At 36.0% G+C, this 14,037-nt stretch overlaps 1 protein-coding gene across 1 annotated transcript in view; it reads left to right on the top strand.

Annotated features, from left to right (window-relative positions):
* Positions 1-13,644, top strand: part of ACTR3 (ARP3 actin related protein 3 homolog) — a 26,090-nt gene extending 12,446 nt beyond the window's left edge. The window contains exons 3-12 of the mRNA XM_026852729.1: positions 1,502-1,626; positions 2,175-2,285; positions 3,824-3,919; positions 4,481-4,588; positions 6,692-6,835; positions 7,536-7,709; positions 8,481-8,573; positions 9,038-9,163; positions 11,864-11,947; positions 12,361-13,644. Of these exons, the coding sequence (XP_026708530.1) occupies positions 1,502-1,626; positions 2,175-2,285; positions 3,824-3,919; positions 4,481-4,588; positions 6,692-6,835; positions 7,536-7,709; positions 8,481-8,573; positions 9,038-9,163; positions 11,864-11,947; positions 12,361-12,456 (1,157 nt within the window). The 3' untranslated portion in view covers positions 12,457-13,644. The remainder of the gene's footprint in view (positions 1-1,501; positions 1,627-2,174; positions 2,286-3,823; positions 3,920-4,480; positions 4,589-6,691; positions 6,836-7,535; positions 7,710-8,480; positions 8,574-9,037; positions 9,164-11,863; positions 11,948-12,360) is intronic.
* The last annotated feature ends 393 nt before the right edge of the window (positions 13,645-14,037 follow it).

Genomic DNA, 14,037 nt, shown 5'->3' with positions numbered 1-14,037 from the left:
CCCCCCCCCCCCCCGTGGTATTTGCCTTCCTCCAGCCTTCTGCTTCCTCTGCTCTTCTGTAAGCTGCTACAGAAGTTACAGTATGATTCAGTTTTCTTCCTGAAGAGCTCAAAATAATGCCTTCTGGCTTATCCTGTTCAGGCTTTCACAACATTTAACTTTTTAGTTTCTCTGGCTGCATAGCTTTTGCTTTTGTTGCTTTTTTAATGGGAAGAAAAGGATGGTGCTTACCCTGGCATGCTATTGATTTGTCAAATCCTGTAGCTGTGCTGCCTTGTGTCTGGTGGGCTTGAGCTTGCAGCAGCTGTTTTCATAACTTTTTTTTAGTCTTAGTTGTAAGCAAACAGAACTTTTTACTGAATGTGAGAATTAACAAAATAATTCTGCCTTTGAAAGAGCTTTGAATAATTGAGGCTGATATTGATGTTTCTCATATACATGAACTTTCTCATTTCTGTAAAGGATTGTGTTTAAAGGCAATTAGTAAGACTTGAAAAAAAATATAGTAGGTATTGCTGGCACTACAGCCCTGGTAGCCAGGGGGCTGATGTAGGAGATGAGGGAAGGGACCATCTGTGTTCCTGTGATATCTAATCACTGATCCATCTTTCCAGGATCTTGTGTTTAGCCTTAGCCAGTATTTTTCTGATAAAAACTTTTTTCTTTCTTTATGATGAGTAATTATCCCGGAAGGAATAAATTGCCAAGATATAAGCTCTTAAGTTTTGCCAGCTATTTCTTGAAGAGATTCAGTCTTTCTTAAATGAAATTCTCTATCCTATTCTTAATGATAAGATAGGAGTAGGGAGAAATTAAATGTACATTTTGTGAAAATCTGTTTTAAAGCATCTAAATGTGTATCATGTGGCCATACAAGTTTCTGTCCTTTTAAAAATACTACTGTATTTCTGTCCAATTTTTTTTTTCTGTATGCCTTACATTTTCTCCTACTTCTTCCTTCCTGCCTTCTCTTGTATATGCGTTTTGATTATTTAGTTGCTATTCAGTCCCTTGTGTGCCATATCTCACTTTCATATGTCCAGAAATCAAATTGGTGCAATTGAAGTAAACCATCCATTTATATAATGGCAGCACGTTTTCTTTCTTGCTCTTTATACTAAACTTCAATGACTGCATTCTTTTTTCTAATTACTATTATTAGAGAAATGTGCAGAAAATTACCATACTTGATGAATAAAATGAGATCTGTAGGGATGTCCTATCTTAGTGATTCTATTTGTATTTTATCTACCTGACTGGATGTTGAATGTCTAACACATAAATCTGTATTTAGGTCTGTATTGTGTTACTTTATAAATCTTAATTATGTTTACCTATAATTAGAATTCAAATTGTCTGGTTTTTATTCAGCTTTTCTTTGCTTATGCCTGAAACAAAGGGTGAATACAATTACAGTGTGTTCCTATCTTTGAATGTTGATGTTTTCTTTTTTTAGTGCAGAATATATGATGTACAATACTGTTTGTGTCTTCTCTTAAAGGTATTGCTATCAAAGAATCAGCAAAAGTGGTCGATCAAGCACAAAGGAGGGTTTTGAAAGGTGTTGATGATTTAGACTTCTTTATCGGGGATGAAGCAATAGAAAAACCAACTTATGCAACCAAGGTATTAAGGGAAACATTTAAAGAAATTTTCCAATACTCTTTAGAAAGCATCAGCTATACAGCAAACAGCTTCTTAAGAATGTGTTTTGGTTAATTTTTAATCCTACTTTCTTATTAACTCTGTTTTAATGGAGAATAAGGTTTGGTATTAATTTTGTTGACCTTTAGGAGCCTGTGGGAATTTGCAAAACAGTACATGAATATGTATTTCTTTTGAAGTGAAAGGAGGTTGGGAGAGTGTTAAGTGGAAATATCACATTCTTTCATGTTCTTGGCATCTTCTGTCAGCAACGTCAGAGTCAGGATACTGGACTGGGGGAACCTTTGGTTTATCCTAGTGCCACCATTCTGTTGTATTGAGAAAAGCACAGTGTATTGTCTCTGCTATTTGAGGTTGGAAACTGAATTTTGAATAGGTGTCGGGTTGAAATAGAGAAAACCTAATGCAAGATTTCCTGTGTATGTAGATTGTATGCTTTTACTGCAGTTGAAGACGCTTTTTTTGTCCCCTTTTGTCTCCAATTATATTTTGGTATTATTCTGGAACAGTGGCCTATTCGCCATGGTATAGTTGAAGACTGGGACTTGATGGAGAGGTTTATGGAGCAAGTAATCTTTAAGTATCTAAGGGCAGAACCTGAGGATCATTATTTTCTTTTGGTAGGTAAATTTATGTATTACTTATGAAATTGCATATGACTAGTAAGAATGTTTGTGCTGGTTTACGAAACAATTCTTAAGTATTAATATGCTTGTTTTGAAAACTAAATATAAATTACCTGGAACTTTTCTGACCTGTCTTATCCCATCCAGCTTCTTTAATTTTCTAAAGATGTCAAATGTCTGAACTGCAACCTTTTTTCTATTCTCTTTTAATTTCCCTCCAATCTGCTTCATCACTTTTTTACTATTACTTATCCACTGAATTCAATGACCAAGTTTACATTTTGAGGCAAAAGAAATACTTGTGTGATTTGTCTTTGCATTATTGTAGTTATTTTGTTTTTACAATGCTGCCACACCTGGATGATGTGTCTAGAGAGTGATATTTTTTTTGGTGAAATTAGAAGGATTGATTGTCATATTTGAGCAGATTAGATAAGAATTAACGTCAATGTTGTTCTGAAGCATCTGTTATTGCTTAGCATTTTGTTTAATGCCAATGAAATGGGTAGTTTGTTTTAGTGGATGTTTATAGAGCAAGATTAGAATGAGAGGTGTTGGCCATACTTGTTAAAGAACATCTAATGCAACCATGTTCTCGAAGCAGGTCTAATTAGGTCCACTTGCTCAAGGCTGTGTCCAGCCAAGCTTTGAATATCACCAGGGATCAAGATTCCATAACAACTCTCTGGGCCCCTTTTCCAATATTTGACTACCCTTATGTTCCTTTTTTTTTTTTTTTTTTTTCTAATAGCTATTTAGGATTTTCCATATTGCAGTTTGTCTTCATGGCCCCTTGTCCTATCACCTTTGTGAAGAGTCCGCCTCCCTCCTCTTTTACCCTCCTATTACATGGTTGATGCAATGGAAGAGTGTTGTTTTGTTTTGTTTTTTTTTTCTTCTTAAATATTCTTTAGCACTCTTCAAAATCCTTTTTCAGATAAGAGTATTAATATTATGTATGTTTTGGTATTTCAATGAAAATTATAGCATACTATCATAGTGTTTGTTGTTGCTAGCTTCTCTCAGTTGAGTACATTTCTACAGCTGATCATATCAACTTGTTTTATAGTGATTGCCTTCTGAAGAAAAACAGCTTTTTTCTGTAATGAATCACTAAGAAATTTTAAAATCGTCATTCTTCAAATGTGCTAAACTGCATCCTTTGACATACTTAGATTGATAGTCCTTGATTCTTTCAAGTGAAATCAAAAGTTGTAATGAGCTAACCAACCCACAAAGGGGGCCTTCAATGTAAATTCTTAAGCAGTAATTACTGTGTTTTTCTTGCACTTCTATTTTTCTGTTTTCACTCAAATCATCATGTTTTTGCAATGCAGTTTGCATAAATTCTGTTATTGTCAGAGGAGTTCCTAGATGTTCTTAATTGCATCACTTGCCTTTAAAAGCACCTTTTGCACACTTTTTACATGCACTTGGTGAGTGACATCTTTCAAACCTTAGGATTTGGTAATTTTCTTAAAGTCAAGTGTTTGATTTGAATGTAAGTAAAACTTGTTTGTTTTGTCTCACAGACTGAGCCTCCATTAAATACTCCAGAAAATAGAGAATATACTGCTGAAATCATGTTTGAGTCTTTCAATGTTCCAGGGCTATATATTGCTGTTCAGGTAAGGGCAGGGCTGTTAATTAGACGTAGGGTATTTCTTCTTGAGCTAAAACTAATTTTGCTGTGAGAACTGTATGAGTGGTGTTTGGAATACTTTTATGTGCTTCTGGTTGGCAGTTCCACTCCTACATGTTTGTTATGCATTGATTCTGTGGTGTGTTAGCTACATATTGTTCCTCTGTTACCTGCACAGAAGGTGGCTTCTAAGTAGTACAGTATCTGTTGCATCATAAATTAAAAAAGCCCAACACACCACATCATTATAATGGTATTAGGCTGACAATTGAATCCCTCTCAGTGTGAAGTGGCAAAAAAGATGTTTGAATATGGCTAAAAAAATCAGGCAGGAATCAAAAAGTACTTCTAGGCTGCTTCTTTGTGTACACAACAGCTTACAAAATACATAATATTACTAAATACATAATGTTATTAAATCAGTTTCCATGCTGTAAATTAACGTGAGGGTGTTAGTCTGGGTATTATTGGGAGGTGTAGTGGAAGGTGGGGTCTGTAATGCAGTGCTTTTATTAAGATTTGGTTCTTGTGTGTGTACTTTTACAAGGCTGTCCTTGCCTTAGCTGCATCTTGGACGTCAAGACAAGTAGGAGAACGAACACTGACCGGCACAGTTATAGACAGTGGTGATGGTGTCACTCATGTTATTCCTGTGGTAAGTATACATCAAACCTATAGAAACAATTTAACTGGAGAACAGTTTGTCTTGTACCTTCTCTGAAGCTTACACGTACACAAACTGAAGTATAGCTAGGAGTCTTCAAAGATGTCAGATAATTGCCAGGGTTGTGGGTGTATGTTTTTGTTTATTTTTTAGTGCAGAAACTCTTATTAAACTTCTCTGCACCCTGAGTTTGTCAGAGCATACTGTCTTTCAGTGACTTACCTTAGAAGGTGATTTGCCAAGGCCACGCTTAAATGACCAATGAAATTGTGTTGCTTTATCATATTTTCAGTTTGCTTTGCTGGTAAGAGTCAGTATACTATTTCCAAATTTTTTGGACTGACTGTTGTAAACTCTTTTTGTTTAATTCAGTAAATTCATGTATAAAATAGAAACAGTACAAAATGTTTGAGGGCAGATGTAGTATTGTTTACAATTTCTCTTCATCTGTTGACCAATGTTTGGATGTTATCATACATCAGCAATACAAACAAAAAGAAAAAATTTCTACCTGGCTGAAACAAAAAGCCCCTAATGTTAATTTATGTTGATTATCTGTTCCAGTATATGGAGCTACTAAAAGCAAAAGCTAGTATGATCATATGATGTTTTATTAAATAATTAACACTTGCAGCTGCAATTACTTAACTGTCAGATTACTGGTTTTGCTGTAGGTATGTATTTTTCCTTTTACAAAGCTTCATATATGAAATTTTATAATCGGAATATTTATAGTGTTCTTTATTTCAAGTGGCTGGTGATGTGTCTCTCTGCCCATCTTTCCTTGGGAAGTTAAATGCATATCTACTCACCAGATAAATTTTTCTTTTCAAAATGAAGTTAGGTTGCAATTTTTAGGATTACACAAAGCTTTATCATGCCACAGTAGCCTCAATATTAAAAAAATCTGTTATACCAAAGAGTAGCATTAGTGGTCGTAAATACATGCTGTGATGTAGCAATTTCTTATTAATCTTGGTGGAATATAGTGGCTAAATGTTCAGACTGTTCATTCAAGATGGCATATTTTTAATAGGACAGAGGAGACAATTGGTATTTGGTATCTCAAACCTTCTATAGGTAAACTTTTTTAAAAAATGTACTTAATAGTTAAAATTGCTGTTTAAGATAGTTGAACTTTTCCTGAATTGTGGGTGCCTGATATTGGTATCCTATACCTCTTGAAGCATTAGGCTTCTTTGTAGAGTGACATTTGCTTAATTTCCAGAATTTTTAAACATGTTGAACAAATTGACAGCAACAGTATACTACTTATAATACAAAAAGAGGAATTAACAAATGCTTATCTCTGTAGTGAAGCTAACAATAGTGGTACATTTTTAATGGCTTCATTATTTTATGTATTAGAACTTTTTATATGAATGTAAGGTCTAAATAGGAAATTTTAAGCTTTTAAGATTAGTGTGATAACTGGATTAATTTGCTTGGATGTAGCAGGTCTGGTGAGCTTGAAGGCCAGTCTTTGAACACTTTCTGTTTCTGCATTTAGACCAGATATTTTTAATGCCTCAATAGTGGCTGCCAAGATGAGTGTGACTTAAAAGGGTAGACTGATGGATGCGTATGGGCCAGTCTGATGTTCTAAGCAGTCTCAATTGATGTGCTGAAATGATGCATTTTCTCCCTGCTTTCAGAAAATTAATTTTGGTTCATGTGGATTGTAACGTCTTACATCAGTGGCTGTGACTGCAGAGCCACATCATTTATTCTAAAATAATATTTCACCATACAAGGTTCCTTGACCTTTTTGGTAAGAGTAACCTCATTTTGAAGAGAAAATAAAGGCCAAGGAATAGTGAGTATAGCTATTTGTCTGCCTTATGTACTAGTGACCTTTCTGTTCCTCCTAACCTTGTAAGAATTATGAACCAATGCAAAGTGAAACACTTTAACAAGTAAAATAAGCCTACTGAAAAATTGGATTTCTGGTAATGAGCCAGTTTTAAAGGGCTTCAATCTCACAGTCAGAGGTAGTGAATAGGAGTTTAGACTCCATATCTTTCTCTCTCCCTCCTAAGTTTTGTTGAAAGGAGTTCTTGTCAGTATCTTTCTCCCAATTAATTTTATTTACAGGCTGAAGGATACGTGATTGGCAGCTGTATCAAACACATTCCAATTGCTGGGCGAGATATAACATACTTCATTCAGCAGTTGCTGAGGGAGCGAGAAGTAGGAATTCCTCCTGAACAATCCTTGGAAACAGCTAAAGCAGTGAAGGTAATGTGAACATTGCAGACGTTAAGGTTATTTTAGAACAGAGCCTGATATCTATTTTATAAAATACAGTAATCTCTTAAAATCATTGTCCTTCCAAGTAATGGTACTCTGTTTCTAAATAATACAAAAATGTCTAAATAATATAATAACATGAAATACCTTAAGATATATGGTTTGGCCTAGAATTTCACCCTTCACTTGTAGCCTCCCCTTTTTCCTCCCCTGCCTTGTTATTATTATTGTAATATTCAGTAGGAAATGTTCTAGGTGGGATGTGTAATGCAAAGAGCTGTAATTACTCTTTTATTCTTTCTGAAGGTTGATAGGTTCTTTCTTGTGGTATGAAGCTATTCTGAAAGACATTCAGCTTAAAGTACACTTAAACCTTGTTTCTATGGCAATTCTTCAATATACTTTAGAACTCATTTCTTGCCATCGTAGAAGTTTAGAGGAAAAATAGAAGAAAAGTAATTTGGCTCAGCAAGATGTGCTGCTTTCAGTGCCACACAGAAATGATTTGTAGTAGCAGAGCCATTATCTAACTGTATACAGTAAATGTCAGTTCGGCCGTTTTAGAGGCCTATTCTGTATCTGCCATTTTAAAACATTTAAAAGTTTAAATTGACACTTTTAAAAAAAGTTCATACCATTTTCTCTGCTGTGCTTAAGATACTTCTAACTTTACATATTCAATTTTCAGGAACGCTTTAGTTATGTTTGCCCTGACTTAGTAAAAGAATTCAACAAGTATGACACAGATGGTACAAAGTGGATTAAACAGTATACTGGAATTAATGCTATCTCAAAGAAAGAATTTACTATTGATGTTGGCTATGAGAGATTCCTGGGACCAGAGATTTTCTTCCATCCTGAGGTAAGCTGATTTGAATTGTCTACACTTTTTGGTTTAGGTGTGTTTCAGATGATGGCATATAGTTTTTGCAAACTTGTAAAGAAGTGATTATCCTAACTTGTGTTTCTCCTTATTTGTAAATGGATACCAGCTATTGTAAGTCAGTGTGGTTTTGATTCTTGATTGCTAGTAATTTGTATGCAAATTCAGGATGATACCTAAACAAAGCACTGTATTTGAAATTTTTAAAGTAAATGGATTACTAACCCCATATTTTTTTCTTGCAATTTTAAACAGAATTTCCAGGTCTCACCACACTGTATCCTGTTTTCTTACCTGTCCGTTGAAAAGTCAGATTTCTAAATATTCTGTCATCTTGCCTTTATACCCTCAGTCTCTCTTCCAGCGTTAGGAAAAAATAAAAGCTTTCCTTCTACCAGCCCCGCCACGCCCCCCATGCGCCCCTTAAATCCTTCTACTTTTCCCTTTTTTCATGTTACACTGTTTTGCTCTGGTGCTCAGTATCTAAGAAGGGCATGTATTCTTTGACCTGTTATGGCTAAACAAAAACTATCAAAGAGAAAAGCTGGCAAAATAGATACTTTATTATTCTTTCAAACCTTTTATAAATGGCAGCAAAACTAGCTAATGTAACTATTTCTATTAATAGTTTGCATGACATCTCTAGTATAATAGGATGGTTCTTTCTCTTCTCTTTTTCTCTTTACCCTCTTCCCCATGCAATACGTGGTCCTACATGTTGACTTGTCTTGATTTTATTCTTGATTGTAGTTTGCTAATCCTGACTTTACGCAACCAATCTCAGAAGTAGTAGATGAAGTTATTCAGAATTGTCCCATTGATGTTAGACGTCCTCTGTATAAGGTCAGTAGTTACAATGAATTTTTTAAAATACTCTTTTTAGAAGGATTGTGCTCTGTATTGAAAACCCAACAAAAAACCAAACCCGAAGTCAACCATTTTTCTAGAGATGAGTGCAATATGCAGAAGACTTTGTTATTCACTTAACCCTTTAACAGAATGTGACATTTCATTACTCAAACTTTTATTTAATAGAAAAATAAATAAGGGAAACGTAAATCTGAGTGGAAGAAGTGAGATGTGCTAATATGTAAATGGATTTTAAAGTGCAGCCAATTTTAATGTGACAATCTCTATGTAAATTCATATTCTGTCATGCTTAATTGTTAGATAAATTAAACCTTAAACTAAAAGCATACCTGCTAACTGTAGTTTTCAAAACTGTACCTAGATATTTGGAATTTAAGAACTGGATGAAGTTAGACACATTTTCAGAAGTGGTTAATAATTTTTGTTACTCAAAACAGAATATTGTCCTCTCTGGAGGCTCAACCATGTTCAGGGACTTTGGTCGCCGTTTACAGCGAGACTTGAAAAGAACTGTTGATGCCAGACTGAAACTTAGTGAAGAACTTAGTGGTGGCAGACTGAAGGTTAGTTTTTGCAGCTAATGCATTTAACAAGTGTCTTTCACTCGTTAACCTGGAATATGTGAAAGTAACATAATGCAATGATGTTCTTTGTTGAAATGTCTTTATTTTCATTTAATGTTCTTATACAGATCTCTGAAAAGCTTCTATACTGTAGAGAATTTTAGACTTGTATTGGAAAATGTTTCTGTAATCGTTTCACTGTAGGAAGAAGCTACAGTACTATTTCCTCAGGTATACACTTGTGCTGCCTATCCCTTATTATTGAACTGAATCAGTCTCACCTAATGAAAGGATGGGACTTATGCCTGTTAAATAAAATCAGTTGATCACTCCACAGCTTTTTTTTTTTTTTTTTTCAGCTTTTTTTTTTTTTTTTTTTTTCCTTACATATCCTTATTGATTAGTTGCAAATTATTGTCCTCAAAGAGACATAGAGTCAGAGGACTGCAGCATTTGTCCTGTGAAGAAAAGCTGAGGGAACTGACTTCTTTTAAGAGAAGGCTTTGGGAGTTGTAAGAGCAGCCCCTTGGTATATGTGGGAAGATTATCGAGGAAGTGGGACTAGGCCCTTCCCAGTGCTGAGTAGTGGGCACATTAGAGATAACAGACGTAAAGTGAAACAAGAGAGGTTCAGCTTGGATAAACAGAAAAACTTTTTCATTGTAGGGATAAACAAGTATTGGAACAGGCTGCCCAGAGAGGTTGTGCAGTCTTCATCCTTGGAGGTTTTTTAGATGCAACTGGATAAAACTCTGAATAACTTCTTCTGGCCTTCACAGGTTCATCTAGGTTGGAAAGGACCTTGAAGATTATCCAGTCTAACCATTAACCTAACATTAACAGTTCCCAACTACACCAGATCCTTCAGCACTAAGTTGACCCGACTCCTAAACACCTCCAGGGATGGGGATTCCACCATCTCAGCCTCTTCTCCAGACTAAACACCCCCAGTTCCCTCAGCCGCTCCCCGTACGACCTGTGCTCCAGACCCTGCAACAGCTCCGTTGCCCTTCTCTGGACACGCTCGAGTCATTCAATGTCCTTTTTGGAGTGAGGGGCCCAAAACTGAACACAGGAATCGAGGGGCAGCCTCACCAGTGCTGAGTACAGGGCTCAGATCCCTTCCCTGTCCCTGCTGGCCACGCTATTGCTGACACAAGCCAGGATGCCATTGGCCTTCTTGGCCCCCTGGGCACACTGCTGGCTCCTGTTCAGCCAGCTGTCAATCACCCCCCCCAGGTCCCTCTCTGACTGGCAGCTCTCCAGCCACTCCTCCCCAAGCCTGTAGCGCTGCTGGGGGTTGTTGTGGCCCAAGGGCAGCCCCCGGCATTTGCCCTTATTGAAACTCCTCCAGTTGGGCTCAGCCCATGGCTCCAGCCTGTCCAGGTCTCTCTGCAGAGCCTCCCCACCCTCGAGCAGATCAACACTCCCACCCAACTGGGTGTCATCTGCAAACTGACTGAGGGTGCCCTCGATCCCCTCGTCCAGATCATCAATAAAGATGTTAAACAGGAGTGGCCCCAAAACCCAGCCCTGGGGCCTTGTAGCTGACTCTGCTTTGAGCAGGAGGCCAAACTACAGACATTCTGAGGTCCCTTCCCACCTGAACTATTCTATGATCCTATGAAATGACTTCATGTTTTCAGTAAACTGCATGATCCTTAATTTATGTTCTTTCCACTATTGACTTCTGATCTAACTTTTTCATTTTTTCTATTGACTCTGCATACATAAAAGCAGCAGTGAGAAAAATTATTCTGTTTTTTTCCTTTTTAAGGCAAAACTGAAGTGATTTTCCTTATTTATTTTTTAGTACTAATCTAGCTGTCTGAGCTCAATCAATCCTTAAAACCCCCAGCATAGCTTCATAACATGCTGTGTAGACAACTCTGAAACTTTAGTTGTAAACAGTTCTCTGGTTGAAGTAACCTAGTTTATTCTCAGCTCTCCTTACTAGACTTTTACCACTTAGTAAGGAAACAGGATATGAGTAAGGAAATGTGATATGATTCTTCAGAGTACTACACATTGCAAGTAATCACAGACTTGAATTTTGCAAATGTAATTACAAATGATTTTTAGCTACTGTTTCACATTGTTCAGCTTTCAGCAGATTGTACTGGAACAAACTAATTAGTGCTTTGTGAAACTGTTGTGCTTATCAAAACTGGCAATATACATAAGTAAGGAGTGAAGGCTTGTGTGGATATGGAGGGAAAGGAGCTAACTGGAATGAGTGTTGTAATTTTGAAAAGCATGATTCTGGTACTGGTCCTAGATAAACTTTCAATCTGCAACTAATGCTTTGTTAAAATAATGACCTGAAACTTAAAAATTAGCTTTTTTTTGAAAGGGCTAAGTAGTATGGAGCTATTCTTACAACTGCATAAATAATTTCCCTCAAGAAATTCATCAGAAGATAGAACATGGATAATTGGAGAGGAACACTGTAGCAGAGTTCTTGGGAGAAAATTGGTGTGAATATCTCTTAATGTCTGATAAAGTAGGTAACTGGCTATTTATAAGCAAGAGCTATTTCTTAGTCTGAATTATCTGATTCTATAATTGTAAATTTACATACCCAGCATTTACGAAAATACTAATTTGTGAAAAGTAACCTTGGAATACACACTCCTTTTAAAGATACAAGTTTTATCAGCAAAAGTAACTTCTAATGTATTCCTTTTTTTCCTTTTATAGCCTAAACCCATTGATGTACAAGTCATTACACACCATATGCAAAGATATGCTGTTTGGTTTGGAGGATCAATGCTGGCTTCCACAGTAAGTTAGCTGTAAAGCTGAGCATGTTTTAGTCGTTTTGGCTATGCCTTTGGAGTCCTCATCTCTCCTTCACTTTATATTAAATGCGATTGGGGGATTTCTGATAGGACTCAGGTAGCAAATATACCCTCCCTATCCCCTTTGAAGTTTTTGCATTAGACTTCTTCAAAGATTTGAAAGACTGAATGAAAGCTGAGTTATAGCTTTGTGTGAGTTGTTAAATAGGACATTTTAGTTTTGTGGCAAAGTACGTTACACGCATCAGTGTTTATCCAGGCATGATGTAATACTAATTTCAGGGCTTTCAGGTTATCTATATTTGTTTTTTTCTATTTGCTGCATAAATGTTAATACTGTTATAATTGTTAAAAATATATGTACCGTTGACTGACTTTTTTTCCTTCCCTTTACAGCCTGAATTCTACCAAGTATGCCATACCAAAAAAGATTATGAAGAGATTGGTCCTAGCATCTGTCGTCACAACCCTGTGTTTGGAGTCATGTCTTAAAGCTGACCTCGGAGGGGTCAGGGACAGGGAGGTGGGGAGGAGGAGGAGGAGTCTTTCTGATTACTTGTTTGTCTGATGGCTGGTATTAAGATAACAAACATGACTTGACAATAAGAAAAAGACCAAACACAATTAAGCAGGATTATTTTAGTAAGTGTCTCAACATGCGGATGTAGTGGAAAGCCAAAATGATCACGTTTTTTCTTTAGATTGATTATTTGAACTTGTGCGTAACAAAACAAAAAAGTGGATTTTAGTTCTTTCTGTGCCCTGATATTTTGTATATTAATGAATTATCCAAGATTTGATGGGATTTGATGGTGTGTAGATAGTCAGCTCTCTAATGCTTCCATTGTACCCTTTCATGGGTGCAATGCAGGAGCTTGTTTATATTTCATACTTTTTTATACTTTGAGGAAAAATATGAATTAAAGAAACTGTAATATTTGAGGAAAAAAATTTACCAGTGACCAACTTAAAAGTAAATTAAAAAAAGAGTCATGACTCATGCAACTAGTTCTTGCAAATCATGACCAGTCTAAATCCTGGGTTCCATACAATGCGAGTGCTTTTGGAACTAGGAAGCTGTTATCTTGGATTAACCGATGCCTGCTAGTGCTTTCTGATTACTTGGTGCATTTTCATACTATCTCTTGCTTAAAAAAAAAAAGTAAAGACAAGACTGTTGGACCAGTATTGCAGTTCTGTAGTGTCATTTCTAATTAAACCAAATAATCAGGTTATCAAAATTGGTGTATTTAAAGCCTAACACCATTCCAATAAAGGCACAAAATTTCTTTTTATGTTTGTGTCAGCCTTGTTAATCTCATTACATGGGAAGTTGTGAGCATGGGTTCCTACATATCCTCTTGTGGTTTTTGAAGAGTAAGATTGGTCTGTAAGGTAGAGATGATTATGTGCATTGTGTAAACTGAAGTGTGAGCATTTTAGAACTGCAGTTTATATGTTCGTCTAGATAGCACTTACTATATAAACCTAACATCTCTTCCATTGTTGGGTTTGTTCATCTACTTTGCTGTGTAACCTTTTCCCCCCTCACTTTCTTTCAAGTGGTGATATACAGGAGACAGCACTGCATTTTAAATCTTTGTGGTTTTTCTGCAAGAAAATACCATGTAGATAAAAATAAAGTGAAAACAATCTCTTTCTCATTCTTTCTAGGAAGAATGCTTCATATGTTGAATTACATTGCTTACAATTTCTGTTAATATTCGATGAAAGAAAACTCTTCTTTAGACACTTCTGAACTCACAAGTGTAGTTAAGGTTGTTTTATGTAGAAAACCACAAGAGGGAGATCTCTTGGTTTCTTCTGAGCTGTAAAGATACCTCAGGTGTTTTTTCAGTTTATCAATTGCCAAAGCTTTTCATTGCTTCAGAGCATGATAAATGAGACTCCAAAGCAAGGATAAATATAGGAAAGTAATTTTAGAGCAAGCATTATAAAACTTCACATGCTGGAATTGAATAGAACCTTTGTGCAAACAAGAGAATGTTAAATAATTGTATTACAAAACTATATTTTAACATTTTCCTGTCAGTTTTTTAGAATTTTTCAAAT

The sequence above is a fragment of the Athene cunicularia genome, assembly GCF_003259725.1.
Source record: "Athene cunicularia isolate RWA chromosome 7 unlocalized genomic scaffold, athCun1 chr7_part1, whole genome shotgun sequence".
In the NCBI taxonomy this organism is placed as follows: Eukaryota; Metazoa; Chordata; class Aves; order Strigiformes; family Strigidae; genus Athene; species Athene cunicularia.
The sequence above is the reverse complement of the archived record's forward strand: the minus strand, read 5'-3'. Positions and strand labels throughout refer to the sequence as shown.